The 27,644-nt window shown below is 39.8% G+C and overlaps 1 protein-coding gene across 5 annotated transcripts; it reads right to left on the bottom strand.

Moving 5' to 3' along the window:
* Nucleotides 1-1,118: 1,118 nt before the first annotated feature.
* clip1a (CAP-GLY domain containing linker protein 1a) lies at nt 1,119-27,150 on the bottom strand. 5 transcript variants are annotated; one of them, XM_069699369.1, is made up of 27 exons: nt 26,932-27,150; nt 21,867-22,155; nt 20,318-20,847; nt 19,552-19,676; nt 19,234-19,450; nt 18,947-19,144; nt 18,732-18,823; nt 18,413-18,473; nt 15,586-15,690; nt 13,403-14,311; nt 13,069-13,185; nt 12,691-12,748; nt 12,522-12,605; nt 12,241-12,397; nt 11,872-12,037; nt 11,449-11,664; nt 7,071-9,524; nt 6,209-6,346; nt 5,964-6,070; nt 5,687-5,807; nt 5,522-5,574; nt 5,308-5,328; nt 4,859-4,976; nt 3,943-4,090; nt 3,788-3,831; nt 2,317-2,444; nt 1,119-2,207 (listed from the first exon to the last, which is right to left on the bottom strand). In XM_069699369.1, exons 2-27 carry the CDS (start codon nt 21,955-21,957, stop codon nt 1,979-1,981), a joined length of 6,687 nt encoding a protein of 2,228 aa, XP_069555470.1. In that variant the 5' UTR covers nt 21,958-22,155; nt 26,932-27,150; the 3' UTR covers nt 1,119-1,978. The 5 variants fall into 5 exon arrangements, with proteins under 5 accessions (XP_069555470.1, XP_069555473.1, XP_069555475.1 ...); XM_069699372.1 differs by lacking the exon at nt 5,308-5,328; XM_069699374.1 differs by lacking the exon at nt 7,071-9,524.
* Nucleotides 27,151-27,644: the final 494 nt, after the last annotated feature.

Below are 27,644 nucleotides of genomic sequence, written 5' to 3'. Positions count from 1 at the left end.
CAAGTTATTATCATGTTAAACTAGTTTCATTCACATTACATGTGATCTCCATACGACATATAAAAGAGGGGCCAAACTGGGAAATGACAATATCGACGGATATGTTTTTACCACATGGAAACTATGTTGTAAACCAGCTGTAAAACTGTCCAAAAATGACCTGCTAAAACTACTTTGGAGCTACTTTATGATGAGAGCTGCAACAAGATGTGCTAACACGGGTAACACTTTATTTTGAGCCCCCCCCCCAATTTAGTATTTAAAGTAATAATTGTTTTTAACAAATCTGGTATCACAATGATAAAGGCATTTTAATAGCTCCTCACTACTGCATTATAGTGTTATAAAGCACTTATTAAATGTCTATTTACTGCTTATTGGTGATAATTATGCTTATTGGTAATAATTAGATTACATAGATAACACTTTAAATAAAAGTGTTACCTAAACATAAAACCCAACTTAATTAATTTGTGCATTCAAATCTAAAATATGTTTTAAAGTTTTTGACAGAGTTTATGTCACTTTGCTTAACCTGAACATTATGAATATCTCCAACTCGACTGTGAATGAGCCACCAAATTAGTTTGGGGTAATTTGACTGACTGCAAACTTGTTTCAAAATGTGTGACATAGGTAAATCGACAATAAATGTTTTCCTTCTTCATACCAGGGCTGAACAACTGTAATACATGCTGCATGTTTTTAAGATAATTTTGTGTCTAGTTGCTGTCGAAGCCAGATGGCGTTGGGTTTCGCAGCTCCACTCCGGACGAAAGCAAGCAAAGTCTCCACATCACAACCTGTGATCGTACCCGGCATTAAAAAAGGCACACAAAAAAAATACAGCGCACCAATTTTTACGCAAATTGACAATTTTCAATCAAATGACTCAAATTACTACAAAATGACTGACAAATGGTGGCAGATGCAGTAGGGGTACTGGACATACTGATTGGTATTGATAACTATTGGTTTCTGGATCTTTGTATAGAATACTATACACTAAATAACACATTTAGTGTATTGGGATCACCGTGCATGACGGTGAATGCAGGTAACATGGAGCAAGCAGCAACAGACTGTTGTGAAACCATTGTGCACAATCAACACAGATTATATTTCATTTATTCATAAATTTTATTTATTTTCATACAGATATTCAAAACATGTTTAAAGAAATGCCGAAGTATTTCACTGTTTCAGAAAGAAATGATCTTTTAGTTGCCGAGAAACTTTTTTGGAAAGGCCATTTTACTGGAACCGAGGGCTTTCAGATGAACTGCTTCTCTTTTACTAATCCTCCAGCGGTCCCTCCATGAAGATCATAAAAAAAGTTCAGATTAAAGCCAAACGGTACTGGGTTTCGCTGCTCCACTCCAGACGAGAGTGCGCAAATCTCTCCCCGTCACAAAATTACACACACACTATCAAATCTTTAAAGAGTACATAGTATTTCCAGGCATAAAAAAATAGACTATAGCTCACCAAGTTTTGCGCAAACTGATATTTGTTTTTCAATGAAGTAATGTACAGTTTCAAATAAACACTTTTTATGATACTATATTATCTTTGTCACCCACTGACAAGCTGTGCAAACAATGGTAGGATACTGATAAATTAAATAGTCTGAAGAACACATTCTCCCAGAATAATACATCCACCTACAAAACCCTCTCACTCACACAAACCCAAGATATCGAACACGTTTCCTCCAAAGTCATTTACAGTTACACAAAAACTTTCGACTCCAGTATAGGATTTTTCTGGATGCGTGAATTTTTTTGGAAGGAGATTCTGAGGAGAATAAACTCCCATAAGAGCGCTTAAGGGCTGGCGTGGACAACAAAGATGCTTGGCAAAAACAAGCAGACAAAATGCACACACACAACACACAAACTAAGACCCCGAAAGCACAGCATTAATCTAAAATGATGTGCAAATATAGTGATTGTGCGAATGAGGGCTTAAAAAGGCTTTAAAAGGTCTGGTCATCGTTACAGGATTCGCTCCAGTGGCCAAAGACCTCACAGATGTCGCAGTAGGGCCGTTGTTCACCCTTATTGCCGTGGTAGGTGGTGTGTGGTGGGGAGTCGGGCATCTGCATTTGTGTGGGACAGTCCTCGGTGTCATGGAGATCAAAGCAATCGCAGATGTCACAGAACAGCCTTGGGGGAGCTTTCTTCTTCGTGGGCTGCTTATCGTGGCTGCAGAGAAAAACAAATTGAGTAGTGCTGAAATACTGCATTGTTACAGGTCCTAGAAAAAAAAAAAGAAGAAAAAAAAAAAAAGAAGTCTGCTCTGAATAAGACTTACTTGTCATAGTTATCCAGCTCACTTGGATTATTCCCATTCAGAGCAGCAGCTGCCATTTTCTCCAGTTTGTCCTTTAGTTCCTTGTTTTTCCTCTGGAGGTCAACGATGACTGAATTCAGGAACTCGATCTGAAAAGAAGATACACAACAGTAGCGTTGATGCTTCTCCTGGTAAATCACCATATATTATCCTTCAAAACATTTTCTTACGTGATAGTTATTTAAAAATTGTTACAGTGTCTTCCTTTCAAGTTTATTCATTGTGTTATGCACCATGGCTTTGCCTCCTATGACCGTAACTGTGATAATGTTAAGATAGTAGTAACTGTGTTTCACCATATCCCCCCCCAAATATTTGCCTAATCTTGATTAACGGTGGGGAATTGCCACTGAGTTGTCAAACAAAAGAAAGTCAAAGCTTGGAATGAGTCACAGCGAGCGTCAGTAAAATACCTACTTGCGATGACTATCTCATTGAGCAAAGGAATCTGTAACAATGTGTACTGAACATCTGTCATAACTGAATAATAACTGAAAGTTAAATTGATGAATCAAGATTGATTGTTCTTTGGAAGAGTTTGTGGTTTCACACCAACTATAATGTGATTCCACTGGATGAAACAACAGCCACAGTGACAGACAAACATGCACAAGTGAAGCTGATGAATAACATTAACAAACCGCCGCCTGATGGTGGGGTAGCATTGCCAACATCAGAGACAGGGCAGAAGAGACGAGTTTGGATTTAAGAAAGAGAAGGGGAAGAAAGAAAAAAATAAAATAAAATTCAAATTCAAATTCAGGCCCAGCTTCTGCCAGACAGCACACTCAAGTCATCACAGACAGATAATACAGTATAACGTTTAAGAATAAACAGAGGAGGGAATAAAAGTTGTAACACCGATGACACACCCATCATCAACTGTGGTCGATCTGCTCACAGCGGTGGGATCATACAAGTGTGACACCGATTGAGTTGTATCAATCACCCCCGGTAAGAGCCGAGATGGCAGAAGCTCAATGAGCTTTTAATTAAAAGTCCAACTCTGTTTAGGCCCATTTCACCCCTGTAAAAACATTATACTGTATCAGTTACATGAGTTAACAGTGAACTGGAAGATTCAGATTCTACTGCTACAAACGGAAATAATATTCCGTATGTCATTTAGTACCACGTGTTGCTTGCACAGTCATTCACAGACAACATCCAGTAATACTGTTTCCATAGGACTGCACCAAACTACGATGACGTCTAAATGCAATGAGGCTTTTTTTTAAAAATTATTATTATTGTCCAATCAGAACGTCTTATAGGCAGGATGGGAAAGCATCATTACACTGAATGTAGAAATGGTAAAAAAAAAAAAAAAAAAAAAAAAAAAAAAAAAAAAAAAAAAAAAAGAACAAACAAAAATCAACCTATCGAGGCAATCCAGACTGTTATTATACCGGATGAGTGCAACTTTACACACCTGACTCTCTGCAGTCTCCTCATCCTGGTCCAAAACCGCATCACCTGGAAAACAGGAGCAAACTAGATGATCTGCTTTTTGTTTTTCACCTCGTGTAGAAGTGATCTTAGTGTTGTCAGAAATGTGAGCTGTGGTCCTGAATTAAGCGCGGTTACCCGAGGACTTGATGGTGTCCGGCCCTGCAGCCAGGCCCTTCTCCAGTCTCTGAACGCACTCTTGTAGATTAGCTTTGTCCTTCTCCAAGGCCTGAATTGTACCCTGCAGTGTCTTAACTGAGGCACCTTCCCCATGCAGGACAGCCAGCTGTGAAGAAAACACCTCATGAAAAATATTGTTTTGTTTATTCTTTCTACAAAATATTACTCAGTTTAAAAAAAAAAAAAATGTTTAAGTGAAATTCCTTACTGAACAACACATTACTAAAGAGGCGAATACAAACATAAATTCAGTCTGAGCAGTCCTTCAGTCTACAAGTCTAGATCAGAGAGATCACAGTTTTCTACATGTGCAAGATCCAAACAAGTTTTTAGAGGATGAAAAGCATACTGGATATTTTATCAATGTGTCACTAGATTTGCACCAGCAACAGAGGTTTCAATCTCACTTTCGGTTTAGGCAGTTTCAAAGATCATTTGTAAACTGTCACTCGAAAATGTAAGTGGTACAAAATCAGTTTTTTTTTTTTTTTTTACCTATAGCTGACATCCTGTTAGTCTTTACAATGAAAGAAATATGCCTAGAAGATCCATTGGAATTTGTTGTTAATAACTGATGTGGTTACGATCTTTGAAAAGGAAATGAAGCTAAAAGCTACATATGGGATTTAATAGCTTTTTAAAACCTATTAGAGGCTGTGAGGTTGTTTCTTGTGGTTGCTCAGAATCTGCCACAACTGAACAAAGTGATGAGGTTTGGACCTGAGATTGAACAAAATCCAGGAGTAAAAGTTTATGCTTCTTAATTCTTGACTTAAATTAATTTCGTGCAAATCCCATTTTACAGTTTTGCCAAATAATTTTCCGTATCAACCGACGACGACAACAACAGGAAGATCACGCATTCGTTTCTCACCTCGCTCTTCAGGTTTTCCACCTGCTGGTCCTTTTCTGAGATTAAGGCACTGTTTTTATGGATGGACTGTTGGAGGGCGGCCTTCTCCTTGTTCAACTGCTCCTTCAAGGTCCTCTCGCTATTAAACACACAATACCAACTAACTCTCAGATGTACACTACACAATCACTCCAAGAAGAGAAAAACTGAGCCTCTTTAACAAAGCTATTCTCATCAGGTCTCTAAGACAAATACCACTTTATCTAATGATCAAATTAATTAATTGTAAAAAAAATAATAATAATAATAATAATGCTTACGAGTGAAAGCACGCATGTAGATGAAAAATACTTTTTGTATAATGACTTAAAAAGTTTTCCAGAAGTGTTCCTATCATCTGCCTACATACATGTGGTCAATATATTTGTACTATGACAGACATGACATAATATTAAAAAGGTGTGAACTACCTGAGAGCATTATTTGGCAGGCTTTAGAGGAAAAGAACAGCATGATACACCATCCACTTAATCACAAACGCATTGCCCATCAGCAAATGTTAAGCAGATGAAACAATGAGTGCTTATTTTAACAACAGCCTTAAAAAAAAAACCACTCGCAAAGTAATGGTGAATATGCAAATTGCAGAGAATATCAGAAACACAAAATGGTTTATTCTCTTACATTTGCTTCAACTCCTCCAGCTGTTTTGCGAGTTTTGCGTGCTCGTCCTTGAGCTGCGTAATAACAGTTAAAAATGGATTAGTGTCACAAAATGTTCTGATTCTTGCAGATTTATGGAAAAAAAAAATTGGGGTTGAAAAAAAAACAAAAACAAAGGTCTTTTACCTTCACAAGATCAGTCTGGTCTTTGTGTTTGTTATGAAGCTCCTGAGTCAGCTTGTTGTTTTCATCTTGCATCTTCTGCAGGGACTGCGACTTCACAGAAACGGCTTCTTTAAGCTCCTCACTGAATAAATACAAAATGTCAAATTCTGACCACTCATGTAGATCATATAGGATACAGGCTTGTCTTCTGAGTCACTACAACCTGCTAATTGTATCATACCACTGAAACGCGACTGATTTCTGTGACAGTAACAGACAAAGTTGAGGATGTACTCACATTCCCTGGCAGAGACTCTTGGTTCGCTGAGTTTCTGCGCAAAGCTGCTCTTTGGACACGTTCAAATCTTCTTGACACTTGGAATTCTCTTTCTTCAGTGTTTCCAGCTATAACAATAACAGTGGATGTATTCACAACTACAAGACATGCATAGCAAAAATATTCACTTCATTCCTTTTTACATATACAGAATGCTTGATGAGAAAAGCCACTTCAACCCTGAAAGGCTGCATTCTCTTACTTACCTCGGTCTCCACTTCCTGCTTGGAGCTCTGGAGCTCTTCCAGCTGAGACTGGGCTTCGTTCTTCTCCTGCATCAAAGCTGCTTTCTCTTTTGACAGCTGTTCGAGAGCCTCGGCAGTCTTGCCAGAGGTCTTTGTAGCCTGAATGGTGCACAAGCAGGAGATTTACTAAAAACGGTGGTTTGAAATCAAGAGCCGCAAATGTCTGATGACCAACCAACCAGAATTAGACTTGTGCAGTTCATTTGATGAAGCTATTCGTAAACGACCATTTGAATTGACAGTCTTTTTAATTTCATTTAATGCATGCTTGACGAGTTAGCTATTTTTATTCCCAAATAAGAAACAATTCTCCAAATCTCAGTTCATTGCAATTTTCCAAGTACAGTCTGGTTGACAATTAATAACATAAATGCTACACTAAAGAGGAAATATTTAGTATCCACTCTACAACACTGACTCTAAAACCTGTGGCCTCAGAACGGGACAGCGACAACCAATTACCTATGTAATAAGTCTGATTAGAAACGGTTTCTTTTAGATGTATGATATTCCTTTCTGGAGAGTCGGTGCAGATACTTATTCTCATCAGGTGGTTGAGTGTGTTAAAGATCACCTCACACCTACATAGTCATGTAAGCCAGAAGAATTTTGCCTAACATCAGATCACGTTATAAGCCCACAGGCAAAGGCTGGGAGCTAAGGGTAGTAAACAGCTGTTAGTAAATAGAAAGTGAAAGTTAGACATGGAAGTAAAAAAAGGAGAGGGAGACAAACCAGCAAGCATGCAGTGAGAAGGTGACAATAGCCCCAGCCGTTCTAAAAAGGTGAGTGAGTCAGTGATTACTATTGGATGGAAAAATACCTCAAGCTGCTTAGAAATGGCATGTTTTAGTTGCGACTTGAGCTGCGTGATTTGCTGGGCTGCTTCATCTCTCTCCATCTGCAGGGTTTCCTTCTCGGCTGTTAGATGCGAGACGCTGAAGGAAATTTCTTCTTTCACGACGGCAGAAGCCGAGACCTCTGCAACAGCGTCCTTGTATTGCTTTTCCAAAATTTCTTTATCAGTCTGTAGGGCCTCGACATCAACCTCTAGTCGTTTCTGGTTCGTCTGCAAACGCTCCGACTCTTCAAGAAGCCTCGACCGTTCTGCAAGCCAATTTTCTTGGTTTGCGTGGAGAGAAGAAATCTCCTGCTCCAATTCACACTGGCAGGCTAAAAGTCTCTCCTCCTCTGTGGTCAGGATGGTCATCCGTTTGCCCATCTCTTCAAGCTTAGATTGCAGCTGTTCTTTATCTTCTGTCAGCTGACTACTTTCTTGCTTTTGCTGGTTCAGTTGTGTTTTCAAAGCCTCCACATGGACCATGAATGACTTCTTTTGTTCATCAGCATTCTTAAGGTTTGAGGAGATCTCTTTATTTTCTTTTGTAACTTTGGACAATGTTTTCTGCAGGTCCTCAATTTGCTTGGAAAGACCATCCTTGTCAGATGTTGCTTTATTCCGTTCACTGGATTCGGCCTGTAGCTGGGTCTCAAGAAGTTGCTTGGACTCTGACACCGATTTAATCTGACTTTTTAACTCTTGGATCTCCTGAAGCAGCACCTGGTTCTCTTTCTGCGAAGCCTGTGCTCGTTTGTCAGCCTCAATCTGTGACGACTGAAGACCCTGATAATCTTTTGTAAGGTTATCCACCTGCTGAATGAGCTCTAAATTAACCTTCTCAAAATTCATTTTTAGTTTACTTTGGTCTTCAACAAGTTCAGCTTTGCCCTTTTCAAGAGCTTCAATATCAGAGTGATATGTCTGCAGTTTATTTTGCAGGTCCGCCTTTTCTCGTTTCAAAGAGGTCATCTCCGCTTCAACCTCGTCTTTTTGGCGTTTGGTTTCCTCTAGCGTTGTTGTTAAGTGAATTTTCTCTTGAATAAGGTCACCATTAGTTCTGGAGGAATTATCCAACTGGTCCTTAGTTGTTCGGACATCACTAGCTAGCTTATCTCGTTCAAGAGAAAGAGCATTTTTCTCAGATAGCGTCTTCGTGTGCTTCTCTTCTAACTCTCCCTTCTCACCTGCCAAACGCTCGTAATCCATTTTCTGCTGCTCTAAAGCTGAATCCAGGCTCATCTTTTCCTTCCGTAAAGTGTGCCGAGTCATCTCCGTTTCAGAACTCTGAAGGCGAAACGCTTGCTTTTCTTGCTCAAAAGATGATAATGCTTCTTTAAATTTCTCATTAGATTGAAACAGCTGTTCTGTCGACACCTGAAGCTTCTCTTTTAATTCTTGTATCTCTCCGAGGAGCTCTTCTTTCTCAGTAGAGGCTTTCCTTTGGATCGCGAGTAAGTCTTCTTTCTCCTGCAGTAGGTGAAGCCTTTCAGAATCAGTCACCTGACTGCTCGTCTTGAACTCTTCCAGCATCTGGGCCAAACTCATTTTTGAGGCTTTGAGTTCTTCACATTCCCGGACGTAGCTCTCCAAGTCTTTCTTTGTGACACCGAGCGTATTCTGGAGCTCCTCCTTCACCGTCTCAAGGCTCTTCTTGTCCAACACAGCAGTGCTGATTTCAGAGGACATCTCTCCTTTCTCTTTTGTCAGTGTTTCCACTAGGACCTGAAGCTGGGTATTCTTCATTGTAAGATCTTCCTTTTCTAAGCTCAAGGATTTAAATTTCGCCTGCAACTCCGCATTCTTAGCATCAAGAGACTTTCTGGCATTTCTAGCAGCATCTCTCTCTAATATTAGATTATCTTTCTCACAGGTGAGCTTTATCTTGCTTTCATTGAGGTCCTCCTCAAGCCGGTTCTTCTCTTTGCAGACATTTTCAAAATCCTCAAGTAGTTGCTTCTTTTTAGCCTCAATTTGCTGGATGTCCTGCTGATGCTTGAGGAGACAGTCAGACTTCTCTGCATTTTGTTTTTGGAGCTCCTCAAATTGGGCCACGCATTCACCTTTACTATGCTTCAGGTCCTTGTTTTCAGTCTGTACTTCTTGAAGAAGGTGTTTGAACTTTTCCAGTTCCTTGTTCATTGCAGTCTTCTCTTCATCTGAATGCTTGTTGCAGGAGAGTAGTTCCTTTTGATGTTTTGAAAGTTGATCTCTGGTTATTAGCAGTTCTTCATTCTGGACTGAAAGTTCCTTATGACTTTTCTCAAGGGCAGAAAACTTAGTCTGCACATCTGAAAGCTGTTTCTCCAGTTTGCCCTTCTCAGTCTTAATATCCTCACTTTCTTTACACATGTTCTCCAGACTGAGACACTGGTTTTCCAGTTTTTTGGACAAATTTTCAACATCATGCTTGGAGGAGTCAAGCTCAGCAGAAAGACACTGGGAGAACAAAGGTGAAAGAAAAAAAAAAAGGAGGGGAATATATACACAGGAAAAAGTATGAATGAATCCAAAATAAACCGAAGCAGATATTGATAAATGAAGAGGTTAAGCAGCAGAAGCATCAAAAATGATCACACCAGAGCTCACACCACAATGATTTTCTAAAATATAAGAAGGTGGAACATTTTCACTTCAGTCCTTACTTACTCTAAATAAATGTATTAATAACATTAGGGCCAACAAATATTAAATATGGCATATTAGCAAAGAGCGGCTGCTGGATGCCAGAGTGTATAACAACTATATCACTGCCATTATCATTTAAGAGGACTTACTGTAATGTATACATACAGGAATTATTCTGGGCAACCCCAATACACAAATATGTTATATTTGCTTCTTCTTTTTTTAAATCCATAAGAATGAAAGTAAATTATGGGCTGTATAAGCCAAAGTTGTCAGTGAATGTAGAGAAACACAAAAAACTAAAAAAAAAATTGTTAGGAAGTGAAAATGCTTGAATGAATCAGCAGGGTGATGAAGAATGCTATAAGGGAAGCACTTATCACTTCATGTGACTGAGAGAAAATGAAATCAATGGCTTAACACAGCATTTTTACCGTGGTTTCAGAAAATATTCAGACCCCTGTCACTTTTTCCACACTTTATGTTGTACATTAACATCATTTTAAATAGATAAAGCTTCCAGTCTACCATAAAGACTCGAGTGCTGCTGAGATGGTTGTCCTTTCAGGGTCCCTCATCACTGCCTTTTGAAGCTCTGTCAGAGTTACTGTCATAGTCTGACGGACTGTTGGGTTCTTGTTCTCCTCCCTGACAAAGAAATGACTTAGCCTACACTATATTGTTCAACTCTGGTCCTGCTGATTTCAAACTTCAAATACTGTGCTCTGGCTTCAAAAATGCTTTTATACCTTTGTAAAATTCAGGGATCTATGTCTCACCACAATTTTATCAGGGAGGTCAACGGGTTCCTTGGACTTCATGGCTTGGTTCCTGTCCTGACATGCCGTTTAATATTGGAACCTTATAGACACAGGCAAACTAAACTACGTCCAGTCAATTCAATTTGATAAATGTGGATGCCAATCAAGTTCTAGAATTTTTTAATTTTTTTTTCTATTCAATAAAACAGGAAGCACCTGGCTATGATCTATAGAGATCCAGCAAATAGTACAGAATAAATTTGGGAGAGATTTGAGTTCTTTTGACTTTTAATACATTTTCAAAATTTCTATAAATGTTTTCACTTTGTCTTTATGGGCTGTTGAGTATAGACTGATTGCAAACATAGCTATTTTAGGTCTAAAGTGTGCAAAAACTGAACCAATCTAAATACTTTCTGATCAATGCTGTCCAGTGCATAAATATCCATAAAGCAGTCAGAACAAAGTTTTTATTTTTACTGTGAATAATTTCAGTCATTTCTGTGAATAATTTATTTTGCTTTACTAATAACCAAAAACTATAAATAAAAAATAAATCATTTCAATAGGTGTACCCCTGCAAGCATACACCATATAGCACCATCAAATGTGGAGCTAGTTATTATCCAAAATGCGAGGAGGAAAATGCTAATATATATATATATATATATATCAATCGCTGAGTTATACAGTTCCATATGGTCTCCAATAATTTTTTTGCAAAGCTTGTTTCACACTCTTTTTGGTGTTTAAACTGGTTTAACGTCTATATTGTGTCAATTTGTGAAAGGTGAAAGTATTGATTTCCAGCTGGTTTGAATTTTCAACAACAACAAAGACAGGTGAAATCTTTCCTGATAAGTGTAAAAGTAAAATCAGTAATGCCTACATGAACTATTTTGCTTTGAAGAAGTTGCATGCACAAAATGTGACACATGCTGATTCAGCTGATGTGCCGCTAGGTTTGCGCTTACCTGAACCTGCTCCTTATATGGCTGCAGCTCCGACACCACCTCCTCTAGCTTCTGGGTTTTGTCCTTGGAGGAGGAGAGCTCCTGCTTCAACTTGTCAACCTGACTCTGCAGCACCTCCACTTCCTTCACGTGGAGCTCTGAGGCCTGAGAGAGGGATTTCTCCTGAGAGGCCTGCAGCTCCTCAACCAGAGTCTCACTCTGTTTAACAGTCTTCTCCTAGAAAACGGGAAATAAAAAAGGCAATAACTAATCCAATTAGAGCATTCATCGACTTTGTTTGACAAGAGGATACAATTCACTGGAAGTTTTTCCATTGAGTAGTAAACAATGCATCACAATTTATAATATTTGTAAAACTATTTTTATGGCTTCAAGAATAGAACGATCATGCATATTTTGTTTTTACTTTAGTACAACACTAACCAAGGTAGTAATCTTCTCCTGAAAGCTACTTATTTGAGTCTGATGTGCATCTCTGGTCTCTTTCAGCTCCTGCTCTGTGTGGGACTGTTCCTGCTGGAGTTGTTCATTCAGGTGTGCCACCTTCTCTTTCCCCTCTGCTAGTTGGTTCTGTAACTCCTCAAGCCTCCTGTGTGATGAGAAAAAGTGAAGGATAAGCAGTGACCGGTTAGATTGCTGAAAAATAAATCAATTTCAGCATGGAATCAAAGAAAAGCAAGAGCTGTCCATATTGATTACAACATGTCACAAGGAAATAACTATTCAATTCTGACACAATTGGTGCTATTTGAATCAAGTAGTACATGAGAAGGGAATAGTAAAGTGTGGTACCTCTCTTTCTGCATGAGGTCTTCATTCATTTTGGTCAGTTGTACAGAACTATCACCGGATGCCTTCATCATGTCTGAAATGTCATTTTCCAGCTTGTTTTTGTCCTTTGAAAACTGCACAAGCTTTTCATCTGCAGCTTTCATCTTCCTCTCCAACCCTGATTACAATTAGAGGTTCTTGTTCAATAGGAAAGGACAAAAAATACACTACGATGCAGTAGGACATTACTGCAAGCTTCTCACAAAGCAATTAGCAGAACAACGCAGCTCTAATGTGCTCACCGGCAAGCTGACTTCTTAGAGACTCTGATTCTGTGGCCAAAGATACACACTGCTCTTCCTTCTTACTGAGCCTCTCAAGTGTTTCTGTAAAAAATTTAAAAAAATATAATTTTAAATCCTGGAAATCAATTTACTCAGTGAACAAAGAATGACTGATTATATCATTTACCTTGCATAGTGCTTGCTGATTTAGTTTGCTCCTCTGTGCCGTCAGCCAAAGTTTGTTTCTGTGGGGAAAAATACAAATGTTGTATCTATCTTTTTAGGAATAGACAAATTTAGGTAAATCTGAGGCATGATTATGATTTATCATATTTGATACTTTAGATGATCAGATATGTTAGCTGATATTACCTCCTTGCAAATATATCCATTCCTGTATATTCTTTAATTTGGCCAATATTAGTAAGCAGTATTAAATAGCACAAAATTGCAGCAGATAATTGCCAAAGGCAAGATTCAGCTTGGGAAAAGTTATCCAGTTATGAGGGGGCTGAAGGGGGAATTACTGTATAACCACATCCAAAAATTAGGCCATAAGCCTCACCAGGCCTCCAAGTTCTTGTTCCAGGGTGTCCCTCTCCTGCTTTACAGTGGCCAGACTCTGCTGTAAAGAGAGGACTTCCTGCTGTTGGCCCTCCAATTTAGAGCTCAATTCATTAACCTATAGCACACATCAGTTACAAAAATACAGAAGACAAAAGAGCAAAAGCAAACAGTGAAGAAAAATTAAAATGAAAACAAAATATTAATAAAACAAATGAACAAAATAATTGTATGAAAATGCCACACCAACAGAAAAAATAAGGATATAACATGTAAAACATGGCACACACTGAAAATGGAGAATCAAAATGGTCATGAGGTGAATATGAACCCACCTGGTCACCCTTGTTGTTTCCTTGGCTTTGTACTTCCTCTAGTTGACTCTTCAGGGCCACAAGCTCCTGGTTACCTTGTACTACTTGGCTGCGCAGAGCAACCATTTCTGCCATCTGCTCTTTGGTTTCTCCGTCCTTGTCTTGAGCATGCTGTGCCTGCATTGCTTCCTTCTCCTCAAGCTCGTTCACCTTAAGTTCGGCAGCGTGAAGCTTTCCAAGAACATCCTCCATCTCCACAAGGTGCTGCTCCTCTGCTTTTTCAACACTGGACCGCAGTGATTCCTCCAGGCCTTCCTTGTCTTCAGTCAAAGAGAACAGCTGTGCCTTCAGCGCCTGCATCTCCTGATTCCAATCTGAGGCATGAGCTTCATGTTTGGCTTCAGCCTCCTCTAAAGCCAACCTGTGCTCCAACTTCAGCCTCTCTATTGCACTTTTGGTTTCTACGAGCTCTTCTGCCTGGGCGCCTGCACCTTTGCTGAAGGACACCTTCAACTCCTCCATGGCTTGCTGGTGAGAGGCAATGGCAGACTCAAACTTGGACCGCCACAGTTCAACAACATCAGCGTTCTCCTTGTCAGCCTGGCTTAAGCGCATCTGCAACTGCTCTTTGTCACTGGAGAGCTTTACAGATGTAGCTTGAAGCTGGGCAGCAGCCTCACTGTGATTTTTTTCTTGAGCTTCTAGCTTTTCCTTGTATTTCCCCAGCTCTTCTTGCTGATTAGCTTCCTGGGAAGCCAACTGATCCCTCAGAGAGTTTATCTCTTCCAGAAGAGGAGAAAGAGTAGAGTTGGAGTCCTCAGAGCCCTGCTGGACTCCAAGGCGCAGCTGCAGGTCAGCTACCTCTCTTGTTCGCAGTGAAAGGTCTCTTTCAAGCTCCATAATACGGGATCTTTCTGAGACGGTAGCAACCTTCAAAAGCAGAAATCTTGTATTTAAAAATGTTTCCCAATTTAACACACCAAAGCAATGCGTACTAACAAAAGCACATTAATAAAAGACTTAAACATACTTTACTGTATTACTGCATAATAGTACAATTATCTTTTCTGGGAGAGACACTGTTCAATTTGCTTGTTTAATGAGGGCATAAAAACCTTTGATCCCCAAAATAAAGCACTATGCTGACCTCTTGTGTTTATAAAGGGTATGGTCCAAATAATGGAAGTGAACACAGAAAGCATGTATGGAGCTACAGCAGTGTGCAAGACATTTTCCATTAAACTATTAAATCATTATTGGCCTCATGATTTAGGAAAGATATGAACTAAAAATAAAAGCTACAAAAGAAGCTTCAGGGACTTTTTGCATGTCCCATTAATATTATATTACTCCAGCCATGTCACAAATCTACTAATCTTATCAAACATGCATCTCTATTTGATGCTTCTACATTAATAAATTGGTTAAGACAGGAGAGTTGCTCCATCAAAAATAATTTTCTTCATAAAATAATTGATAAAACTTGGATAAACTATGGCCCTAATCATATTTTTATAGAGTTTTTGTGACTATAATGTGAGCACGAGGAGCAGGTTTTAGACTGGCAAAGGACACCAAATAAGCAGGACAAATGAATGCCAGGAACGCTCGGGGAAAGTGGAACATAGGATAAACTGAGGACATGATTAGCTGGGGACACAGGGGAAGTTTGTCTGTCTGGTTAAGCAGTGATACCACTAGAGAGTGAGTTCAGGTTGGGTAATTTATTGGAAAATGGAAGTGAAAGAGCTGCTATGCAGCTGAAAGATGCCTTTGGTTTTTGCTTTGATGACTAAAAAAAAAAGAAGAGAGAGTCATGTTTTTCAACATGATTTTAAGTTTAACATTTAAAGTTAACATGAAAAATGACTACAACATTAATCTGTAGCTAATACCATAAATGGTATTCCTCAATTTGGAAATCTTTTTGAAGGGTGGATTAAATTTAAGCATTAAAATAAACCCAAGATATGTATTAGTTTATAATTTGATTTCATTTGTTTTGTGGGAGTGGGAACATTATTTTTTTCTTTTGTGAAGCTAAAAAAAAATTGATTTGTAGGGTACATTTACTACAAGGCCCACACAAAGATAAACTCCGGTTCCTGCTTGGCCCGTCTGTAGCCTTTGCAAATATTTTGGCCACTATCCGTGGCCCAGGCCCTCGTTCCCAACGCAGCACACTGCAGAGCAGAATTCATTACCCTAGTGTCTTCTAACTCTCTTTGGAGTTTCTCAGCTTTGGTCTTTTCAAAGAGTAGGCTCTGTTCAAGCTCCTTAATGTGGGCATGCTCCAGTCTGGTCTGCGTCTGTTAGTAAACAAGGGGGAGAGGAAGAAAACACACCAGTGCCACCATCACATGCCAGCCCAAAGCAGACAGAGAGGGAGGGAGACAGGAGAGAGGATGGAGGGGTTGGTGACATCACTATGATGACTGTGTGTGTGTGTGTGTGTGTGTGTGTGTGTGTGTGTGTGTGTGTGTGTGTGTGTGTGTGTGTGTGTGTGTGTGTGTGTGTGTGTGTGTGTGTGTGTGTGTGTGTGTGTGTGTGTGTGTGTGTGTGTGTGTATTTGAAGGGTTGGGGAAAGGGGACTGGGTCAGAGTGATGGATGAGTGGAAATGAGAAGACACCCCCATGCAGAACTTTCAGGCTGTGCCATTGTCATGGCTGCAAATAGGGAATGTAGTGAACGAATGGTGGGAAATACAAGACAAGCAGCAAAAGACGGGGGCACAATGTTTTATGGATGTGCAGGATGAGTATGTTGATGGAGGCAGTTTATAAGTAACCATGCATAATTGACACCTGGTGAACAACGCACACCGACTGTTATCATACATAAAAAAAAATTATAATTTGTGTAAAGTAAATTAAGTTCAAATGACTTCAGCACAGCATGGAGAGAACGTAGTGCTGGTTGTTTCCTGATCCCTAAACTTCCTTTTGTAACATGAAGTCAATGAAAAATATATCTAATGTTGTAGAAGTAGCATATTGATTAAACAAAAGAGTGTCAATATAAAGACTTTTTTTTTATATATATCTATTGTATTTCAGCTAAACAGCCATCATGGCTTGGTTTAATTCTGGTAAACTAATAAGGTCTATAGCACTGTCGATACCTACACTGCTTTCTCTCTTTGGTGATGAAGCCATTGTCCACACTGTATATAGTAAGTATTATAAGCCACCAGTTATCAGACCACCATGTGCAAGACTTGTGACCAACTTCACAAAAACCAAATCAGTAACACAGAAGCATGTTGGGCTAAAGAAATAGAAATGATCTTGTTTGCCTTCTCGGTATTGTGAGCTATGAATAAGGATTTTATAGCAACTTAATGAAATATTTCCTGGTACAATTCCGTGCTTGTAGTCTGACATGTTACCCAGTGTATGTTAACTCAAGGTTTCATTTTGAAAAGGGGAATAGCACCAATTGTATACATTATGCCCAATTATCTATGCACATTCAATCAATAATAAAGAAGCATATGATTATAAAACTTCAACATACATTTGTGGGTACTTTAAATATAAACATTTAATTCAACACTATGCCTCCACTGTTGATAGTCTGTAAAGTATCTTTAAACTTTGATGTAGCCTGGCAAATCTATCTTTGTATACTCATGTGAATTCTTAAGATGAGTGTTATTCCCCTTTGGCTGCAGTGAGCAGACTGAATTCAGGTCTGTGAGTGAGCAGTGGAATGACAAGGGAGCATCTCCAGTGGTTCCATGCTGAGCACTGGACCAACATGAAAGACGAGGACGGGAAGGAAGAAGAAGCAATAAGATCACATCCTTGAACAAGGAGGCACCGAAGGTTACAGCTCATCATTAGCACACCGTCAACAGCATGAAGTTAACAAAGCATTTTTGAGCCTGTTCAAAGTGTTTTTGTTGTTCAAAGCTGCATGCATGTTTTTAAAGTATCCACAGCTGTGAGTAAGTAATAAACTGTTAGTACACGCATTTAAAGAAAAGATAAAGGGATTTTCTAACCCTGCAGCCCTCATTTTTAAACATCTATTTTGAGCTTGGATGCCATCAGGGTAACTGAGATGGTCCCCTGTGCAGCACTGTGGAATAAATAACAAATTCTTTGATCAGATACACAGATACCACTGGACTCCAGTACTCTGCATTTCATTACTTGGGATGACTTACTTTAGAAAAAGACAATAACTGATTGGGGTCTAATGTGTTAAATTACTGTAAAAGATTATGTAAAAGAAAAAGCTGTCTCTTTTTATAATTCCCCTAGCTATCACAATAAATACAATACATATTTCTCTATTTTAATAGGTAAAAAGTAATAATAACATTATTTCTTATTAATGATTAAGAAGCTGTCCTGGTGAGGAGTTCCTTGATCATATTATTGGTCTGTTCACATGAAATTTCCCACTGGGCTTACACTAGGCGAATTATATTATGACTATTAGCTTTAGTGACTTAATGCATATCAAGCCTGGGAATGTATATATGTATTTCTGGTTTGGGCATGGCCTGGCCCTTGTCATTAAAGTCAGAGCCTTGCTGCACCGTTAGATGCATTTGACAACACATTATCTAATGCAGAATGTAGCCGGTATCAAACTGTCCATACAAGCACAGCTACTGAGACAACAAAGTGAGGAGTTTCTATTGCTAACCCTGACAAATGCTTGACTTGACTCTAACACTGTGGCAAGGGACACTAGTTATTGTCGCGCAAGCTTTAAGTGCATTAGACCAAGGCTACAAAAAGACACATTGGTGTAAAAGCAAAAAGAAAATCACTTTATTATCATGAACATAAGGTGAGGTTTATGCAAACTGGAATCCTGAGTTGGAACCAGGATGCAGGGTGACTGGAGCTGCTTTTTAAATCAATAGTAAAAAATTGTATCTAAAATCTGTGAAACAAGTATCAACTTAAAATGTTTTTATTTCATCAAAAATGTTTGTGAATGTTTTGGTTTTCAAATATGAATTCAATCAAATAAGTGAGCTGCAGTGGTGTGGATCTGTGTTGTGCATTTACCTCCAGGTCTCCTTTGGTAATGCAAGCCTCCTCTACACGAAACTGAAGATCTTCCACCTTCCTATTTTACAGAATAAAAATGTACTTCAAGAGGGGCACTAACAACGTCTGAGTGACCAAAAGCAAAGCGAAGTCAACTCAGGGGAAACCTCTTTCCTCATGACCTCCTAAGACTGTAAAAGTACGACAGCATTATAAGCTTACCAGTCATTTTTTTTTCTCTCAAACTAAACCGTTAATATTGAAACAACAGATCCTGACACATTGTCATGGGTTGACTTTGTGTCTTTGACAAGTCACACCTCCAGAAAACCCTTACCTACGCTCTTCCTCCAGCTGATTCAGCAGCTCCACTTTGTCTTTGTCTGCAGCTTCTACCAAGGTACGCAACTGATCCATCTTTGTCTCCATCTTGAGGAAAAAAAAAAAAAAAAAAAAAGAGTTAGATATTGGATTAAAAATGAACACAGATGAAAAGACAATTAAAGGGCAGTGTAATTCTATCAGTAATTTAGGATCATTGAGTGAGCTGACCTGCTCCTGATCATCCCTGAGCAGGGTAATTTCTTGCTCCATCTCTCCAACATGGTTCGTGGCCTTGGCGACCTCAGCTCTTTCCATGTCCCTCTCAGCCATTAGCTGCTCAATATGCTGTTGCTTCTCCTTCAGTGCCTCCTGCAGGGCTGTGGTGCCTGAAATCTTTCGGTTATACCTGGACGACGTCTCTGTTAGCTGTAGAAAGACAGTGGCATGGTCACAGTGCTGAGTAAACAAAAGTATGTGCATGACTTTTGGTATTGTTGAGTGTGTCCATGTCTCACCAGGCCTGTGCGGCTGGGCTTCGCGCTAACAGAAGATGCCACAGAGCTCATGGTACTGATGGATGAGGCACTAGGGCTTCTCTTCAGCCCTGACGGTGTGGCCACTACTTTCCGAACTGTTGTTTTTGCTTTGGCTGGCGTGGTGGAAGGGAAGCCAATGCGTGTGACTTTGTGCACTGGAGCAAATAAGCCATACTTGGGTTGGCACTGAAAATATCTAGGGACAGATAATTTATTATAATCATTATAATGGAAGATGTGTTGTTGACACATATAACCATGCTTCTTTGTCATTGACAGATCCTGTGGCTTTTGTACCTTGTGCCTGCCACTGCCCCATCATTCTTTCCTAGGGGCTCATCCAATTCCACACCACACCACTCGCCTTTGGCAAAATCTGTCTCTCCAAGGAAACGTACCACTCCTGCCTTTGTACCACCAACCTGAGAAGAAAACACCAAACATTAGCCAACATTTAATCCTCTCAACAGATAAAAGAGGCCTAAAGAGTAATCAGCTTTGCCTGGTAATAAACCCCAAGTGACATAATTCCATAAAAGCAACAGCAACAAAATGTGCCAGTTTTGAACAGAATGAGGCCAAATTACCAACATCTAAAATGAAAGGTGTATTCCTCTTAAATTCACAGCTGCAAGGTTTAAATGGTACTAAATTCAGTAATGGTGAGAACATTTCCTGCGCAGCCCAACAGGCATGTGTGACACTTTCTCTTTACATAATGTGGTATACAGCCTTCTGGCTGAGGAAAGGGATAAAGACAAATAAGGGAATTTGTGAGGGGGAAGGAAGGTCCTCATCAACATATAATCAGACTTAAAGGACTGTACACACAGGTGACTACACTCAGTGTTAATATCAGTACTTCCACTGACTAACAGTTGGAGGTTTGGTGACGAAGTGGAACAGACCACGTTTCATGTGTTAATTCTCCGAGACTGATGAGGAGGGTTCCAGAGTCATGTGACTCTGAACAAGCACTTTTCATGCTAATGCTGATTTTGCTGATATATACAGGGAACAAAATGATCTATTATTTTCTTTCAGGTACTGTAGCAAACTTTACCAACACACGGTCACCCATCTTCAGTTCCCGTTCACTCTTCTTGACAGATCCAGTCTCGGACAGGTTGGAGACAGATTCGCTGTTTGTGCGTGTGAGGTTGGAAGATGGCATCGCTGGTGTAGTCGAGGAGGCCTTCTTGGCTGCCGCAGTACTTGTAGCGGGTGTATGCGAGGCCACGCTTCCAACTGAAGGAGTGGGTGATGCAGCACGGGAGGGCGGTGCCGTCTGCGTTCCATTAGCCTCCCCCTCAGTGCCAGACAACTTGGATGGACGGGTAAATATCCCTCGCAGGGCTTCGCACTGGAAGTAGCGCACCCCTGCCACCGACCCGTCATTCTTTCCAATCGGCTCATCTAGAACAATCCCTGCCCATTGTCCTGGGGCAAACTGTGTCTCTCCCAAAAACTGTATGTAGCCTGGCTTATTCCCATTCACCCATACTCGCTCCCCAATCTGGAAGCTCTCCTCAGCGTCCTTGGCATCTCCTCCACTGGCATTTGCAGCTGATTTGTCAGCCGCAGCAACCTTAGCTATGTTTAGAGAGAGAATAGGAGAGAGAGTTTTTTTTTAAAAACCCATTGAGCACTTGAATTGTTCCAGAAAGACAAACGTCACAAATACTATGGAAAGCATTGCGATACCATGTAATTTTGCATCCATATTATACTATAAGTTTACCCTTTCCTCTGTGTATATGTGTTCACTTAATAGGATGGTGTATGTTAACCTTTGGTTTAGAATATTTTTATAATCAATTTTCATGTTCATGACAAAACATTTCAAATATAAAATAATGTTTTAAAGAAGTGTCTGATGAACTAAAAGCCTGTCGAGTTCATTTTGCTTTGTTGTTAGACTTTATTTTTATATTCAACTTTACTTTAAGAAAACATAGAGCTCCCAACTGTTTTATAGAATGTTTCCAATGTTTCCACATCGGTTATGATTCAACTCATCCTAAAAAACTGGTTTAATGCATCAATGTAGAAAGGAAGATTTAACCTACTACCTTTGGAATGTGAGACAAAACAGCTGGTTAGTGTGTCTCTTATTTTATCCAGTTATATTTATCAGTCTTGAACTACAAAGACGAAGCTGAGCTTTATCAACTGGGATCAAGCACAAGGCGAAATGTAACAAAAACAGGTATTTAGTGTGCGTCAGGGCGTCAAAACTCCCAACCATTATTGAAAGAGGACGAGAAATTATGACAGGTCACCCCTCTGGAAGTCATTAACAAATAAAAACTCTAATAGTTTATGCAAGTATGGTCTTATTTCCCATGTTTCTACCTGTGCCTGGTAGTAATTTGTTACTACCACCAGAAGGTGGAGGTAAAAAAGAACACGTTACTCCCAGTCTCTGGTAAACCGTGTGGTGCTGCGAGATTAGATGCCACTATACAAACAGCAGAAGGACACAAAACCTTTGGTGTGTTTTCATATAACAGTTGAATAGGTCCCATCTTAAAATGCCCACCTCTACAACCTTACCCCAGCACCACATTTATAAACCATGCCGAAGAAGCTGGACACAGAAATAGTCTTACCTGTGCTGGGGTTGGTCTTTGGGGCTCCAGTTCCAGGTGGCCGAGCTATCTTGCTGGGCCCTTTGATTCCACTGGGCTTTGCTGTGCTCATATTTCCTCCTGTGATCCAACCCACAAGGCTTGTGTCTGTCAGTGGGTACAGACTGACCCCAGACCATCAAAACAACTGGCCGCAGCTCTGTGATGGCGAAGTGGTTCTCTCCGCCCCAAAACAAGTGAACAAAAAAGAAAAAGAAACAAAAACAGGAGAAGGGAGGAGAGAGAAAAAGCGTTGCTTACAAAAGGGACCCTGTTTAGAAAGAGAGAAACAGAAATATTACTTGACTTTAAATTTACCACTGATGACTAATGAACCAGGACTTTCTATATTTAATCAAGTTCCTTATTTATATAAACAAATGTACTATTTCCTGACTTGTCCCGACTTTGACAGCAATAATTTACCTTGACTAAACTAATAAATATCAAGTACAGATATGCCTTTAAGGCAGGCTCATTGACTTTGTTTTTGGTGCTCTGTTAATGGAGGCATTTTGTTTCTGTTATGACAACAAGCTCTTCAGCACACACGTCACAGTTAGACCTAAAAATACCCTGTCAAAGTCCAGCTGATATGCAGTCTATGGTGTTACAATCGTGAACTTCTGAACAGCTCATCTGTGACCTTGACCACAATACACAAGATATCACAAACGGCCTCTCACTCAATCTATCATTCTGGCATCTAAAATCATGTAAAGCTGGCTGGCAGCTTTTTCTAAAACAGGATTACTGTAGAAACACGACCACCAGCAGCAGCAGATTATCCTGTTAGTCAGATTACCTCACCATAGAAACAGATTGGCTGAATGCTCTAGTCAAACAGTCTGCCTGTTGTTTACTTGACATAACAACTGGGAGTGCAAGCATGATTTTATACATTGAATCAAACTAAAGCAAAACTACAGACAAGCGTTGAGCTCCTGGCCAGTCTTCTGACAGATCTGTAGAACCCTAACCCATTTCAGTGAAGAGTTGCATGACACCAACTTGACCTCTGCAGAACAGGTGCACTGAAGGTCTTGAGCACCAAGTCTGATGTTGATGATGTAACCACAATCAGCTGCTTTGTCAATAGCGTGACTTCAGAAATATCGTAATATAGTGACAACTGTAGTTAAGATGACAGCCTGGACAGTGAATGTGTATGAATATACTGTTATCATGGTGACAATAAACTATATTTGGAATTTTCTTTACCAGAGACTTCTATTAATGACATGGGTAATGTCCAGAAAATTAATTTGATCATACTCATATAGTCATTCGCCTAATCATTATTTGAAAAGCTTTGCAGCAACCTGGGAAAAATTAACAACAGTTTTGATTACTCTAATAAGGTGCAGCTTAAAAGTTAAGAAATTCTTTCAACTTCTAAAGTGCTTCATTGCAAAATAAACCGATGAATCGAACTGTTATGAGCCAACCCAGACGCTTGACTTCACACAGCAGAAATTAAATATAGGACTTGTTCAAGACAGTCACACAAACATACCCGTCATGCCTGAAAGGGCCTAGCCGCTACACTACGTTGGTTTGCCAAAACAACCAAAAAGCAGAGCTCTCACACCACCTCCAAGATATTTCTCAGTAGAGGATGAAGGGTGGCCATCAGCAGGCACGACCTAGTTTGGACGCTGTGTTCCAGTTTTCTTCCACTGTGCCTTTGAATGATACTGATTAGTGGCCTCAGGTCAAAAAGAGGGAAGAGAAAGCATTTTAGTGGCTGAAGACTGCATGATACATATTGAAAGTCACACAGAACAGCCAACGCAGGACCTTCTGTATCCTTAACAGTTCATGTTTTTTTCTTCCAAAATGAAAAGGAAACCTTGCTTATTTTGACCAGTTTCATCATCTAGTCTGATCCAAGCTGCCCCGTCAGCCCGATGTTTATCGGAAGAAGTGTTTCAATACAAAGACAATAATACAGATTATTTGACACGTTATTAAAGCAAAAGGTTAAACAGCAGACAGATCTTAAGTTAAAAAACCACCGAGCTTTACAACTGTGCTGTGAGCATTAAGGGGGGGATGTTTCAGCTCTGATTGCTGAGCTGATGCCATCAGTTGGACATGATCCACTTACTCGGAAGAATTCCTCACTGCAGTCATGTTAATCTTTTGCCACCGACTCAGTCTAATCTGTGGCTTGGGAAAAAGACAAGCACCAGAGCTTTGCAAAAATTAAAGGGAACTAATACAGAGGGGGAAACAAAAAGTGAAATTCTTGACGAGTCTTAAATTTGATTCCATGTAGTCTGCTTTCATTTTTTCTGATGTAAATACAAAATTAAAAGAGGTAGTTGGTAGTCTGTAAAACAGACCTGAGACTTCTCAAATGACAGCAATAACATATATAACTTCTATTTTTATAATGCCAGCAGTCTGCATGCGCAGCGTCTGTCAAAGCAGTGGATCTTAACAGTATGGCCAACCTCGATCATTTCACCTTCTAAAACATGTTGAAAAATTGTAAGACAGAATGAAACAAAATTTGTGTGTGGACAAATATCTTCATAATACTGACACATAGTTAACTAGCTGACTGACAGGAGGGTGAGAATAGTTACACAAGCGAGCCGGCTTTCATTCCTCCCTGTCTTTCAGTTGGGTAATATTAGCCAGTGACTTTAAATCCAGTCGTATCTGACGTCCACAGTCCCGTTGAAGTATCCCTCTCAATCTCTGCTTCACACCAGAATATTATTTATGAAATTCATTAGCCTGATACAGTAAACTGGCAAATGGCTTATGCCAAAAACACCTTTACACCCCCAGAAGTGTGTATTAACTGATGTAACTCTCTCTGGCTTTTGTCATCACAAGAACAACTCAGCTCAGGTTCTTCCTTTTTGAGGAAACATCTGCCGGGATGATTATGCAGGCCCCTGCTGGCACTGACATATGAAGGCCGAGAAAAGCACCAAAGGGACAGAATGAGAGCCAGAAGCATCCTGTGTCCTCAGTGTTTGTGAATACAGGTTCATAGGTTTTGAGATTAACAATCCTCATTGTCTACCAGCAGACATAAAAATCAACCTTACAGCCATTATATACTGTACCAACCTGGCCTGCACAGGTTCTGACTGTTACAAGTGCACGCAGACAAAATTGAGACCTGAACCAATACAATATATATAAAAAAATGCATTGTGTAAAATCCAGACTTCCCGCAACTAAAAGAGCCTCTTTTGATGTTTGTATTACAGAGTCAAAAGTTTGTACTCAGTGGACTGAAAAAAAAACTCGTACAATACATGCATGTGAAAAGATTATATTCCTGAAATATTCCTTAAAATGTTTCGTCTCCCATATACCTTGAGCATCAATTCTATACTGGGAGGTATAAGACTAATCTACAGCAGTGGAAGAGGTATTTAGAGCTTTTACTTAAGTAAAAGTACCAATACAGCGGTGTAAAAATACTCATGTATTTAAGTAAAAGTACATAAATATTAGCAGCAAAATGTAGTTAAAGTATTAAAGGAAATATACCTCTTTGGTGCACTCCGAGAGACGTTTTCTTATGATGCCATTAGATTATTAATAGTGAAGCATCAGCGTGTAAGCAGTATGTTACTGTTGTAGCTGCTAAGGAGGAGCTGGTTTAAATTACTTTATATTCAGTTTTTACTGGGAGAGGAAAGACCAAAAAACCAAAATAATTTCTGATACACAAATCTTTTTTCAGTTTTTGGAGTAATTCTCAAATCTTTTGGTGAGATATTGGATCATTTGAAAGTTTATCGAAATGAACCCGTGAGAACTTTAGAGGGGGGAGAAGAAAAAAAAATCACTACTTGGTGGAGCTGTTAACATCTGATAAACATCTGAAATGTGAAGTGACTAGACACTGCTGTCATGAGCCAAAACAAGGTTGGAAACAACTAGTTGAATTTCAAACGACGTGTTGTATTTTAAGTTTGTTGTATTATCTATCGTGTTAAATCTTCATCTGAAAACTAAAAGCTGTCAAATAAATGTAATGGAGTAGAAAGAACAATATTTCCCTCTGAAATGTAGGGCAATGGAAATATCAAGTACTATCAAGTAGAAATACTCAAGTAAAATAAAAATAAAAAAAGTACTCAAATATCGTACTTAAATAGCATGTTAGAGAAAGTGTACTCCGTTATTTTCCACCACTGCTGGTGAAAATACAAACACAGGCGTGTCAGCCGAAGAAATGCTTCACAGCAACACATTTAATACATTGAGTCAGGTCATCAGTCCAAACAAGCTAAGCTGCTTTTTCTCTGAATCAGAAAGGCGTAATCATAAAAGCCCAAGTCACACCTTTAAACCTTTAAACTGTCGGATCCAGAGACTCCACTAAAGCGCAGCTGCTTCATTGACATAACACACGTGTAACACCAAAGTCAGGGATCTTTACGTCTGGTCAACGCATTGTCGTAAATCGCCTCGACACCTCGGTCAGGAGCTAGCGGATTGAGAGCTGTCGATGAGGTGGCACATCTGGTCAGAGAGGAGCCTGTGATATAAAAGAATATATACAAAATAAAATGCCATGTCAGCTAATTTTACCTTACCAGCTATCTTAAGTGTAAATCTCCGGTGAGACGATATACATAGATATATATATCTATATATATCGGGAGTTATCCACATCCGAACCACCCGTGGACCGATATCCGTGGCAGGCTAAGCGGCTGAAGCAAATTCCTTAAATCCAAAAAGTCTCCGCAATGTCGCCGTCGGACCGGCAGGGCACACTGCAGCCACAAGTTGAGAGTCAGCGTTACAAATGGTTAAAGATTTAACCCACCTGAGCAGCCCCCCGTGGACTTCGCCGTCCCTTCTTCCGTTTTAAAATGAATCCCACCAGTTTGTGATCGCGGTCAGAAACGACGTGATGAGTTGCCGAGTTAACGTTCAGCAGCCGAGAGGCCCGAGCGACGAGCACAAGGGCTGGTCGGGCTAAGCTAAGCTAAACTAACACCTCAAAGTGAAACGTCTGCGCTACCTGACCAACTTTCACCCTGCTGTTTACCGAAATACTGACCTTGATATGTTCCTGTAACAGCCGCCTTCCGAGGGGAAATAATTACAGGGCTGGCACGCTTTAAAAAAAAAAAAAAAGAGGAAAAAAAAAAAAAAAAGGAGAACCGCGACGACTATTATTGCTCGGATCACACACGGGCGGGACGCAGCCCAGAAGTACCTACTGCTGCACGAGCTGTCTGTCCAACGGCGGAGGGGAACGTCAGTGGTGGTGCCGATCAAAGATGGTATGTTCGGTGAGATGGAACACTCCGTCACTTCTGAAAGAGCGGCACCATCTCCAGAAGAAGAAGAAGAAGAAGAAGAAACACTCGACTTGTTACAATTTAGAAATAAACGAGATTTGTTTACAAAGTGCAGGTTTGATGGTTAATCTCGGATTTCGGAGAGCCGATTCCAATAGATGGTCGTGTAATATCAGACTTTTAAGAGAACCGAATTCTAAAAGGAAACATTATATTTTAATATTAAGACGGACAAAGACAGTTTAAAATGCGAAGCAAATTGCTGTAAGAATATGTAATTGTATTACGAAAGTTGAGTGTTGACTCTGCCAGTATCACATGATTTTTTTTAAATAAGTTATTCTCTTGACGCTCTCAGAAGTTCAGCACCCTCATGCGTTAGTATGCATGGGCATCGGCATAAGTATGCATGTAAGTGTTTGTGCATATTTAGTGTGCAAGTCATTTGCAAGCAACATGCCAATGCCGG

This window comes from Brachyistius frenatus, unplaced genomic scaffold (genome assembly GCF_029030835.1).
Source record: "Brachyistius frenatus isolate BFR_SWC_R1_liver_20210118 unplaced genomic scaffold, ASM2903083v1 Contig_30, whole genome shotgun sequence".
In the NCBI taxonomy this organism is placed as follows: domain Eukaryota; kingdom Metazoa; phylum Chordata; class Actinopteri; family Embiotocidae; genus Brachyistius; species Brachyistius frenatus.
The sequence above is the reverse complement of the archived record's forward strand: the minus strand, read 5'-3'. Positions and strand labels throughout refer to the sequence as shown.

Bases quoted from the DNA above. Each gene is read 5' to 3' on its own strand.
- clip1a (XM_069699369.1), bottom strand. From the start codon at position 21,957: ATGAGCACAGCAAAGCCCAGTGGAATCAAAGGGCCCAGCAAGATAGCT. The intron at 5,329-5,521 runs GTAAGAGAATAA...TTTCCTCTAAAG, and splicing joins CTGGAGGAGTTGAAGCAAAT to CCTGCCAAATAATGCTCTCA. The intron at 2,445-3,787 runs GTGTGTAAAGTT...TCTTCTTTTCAG, and splicing joins AGGAGACTGCAGAGAGTCAG to ATCGAGTTCCTGAATTCAGT.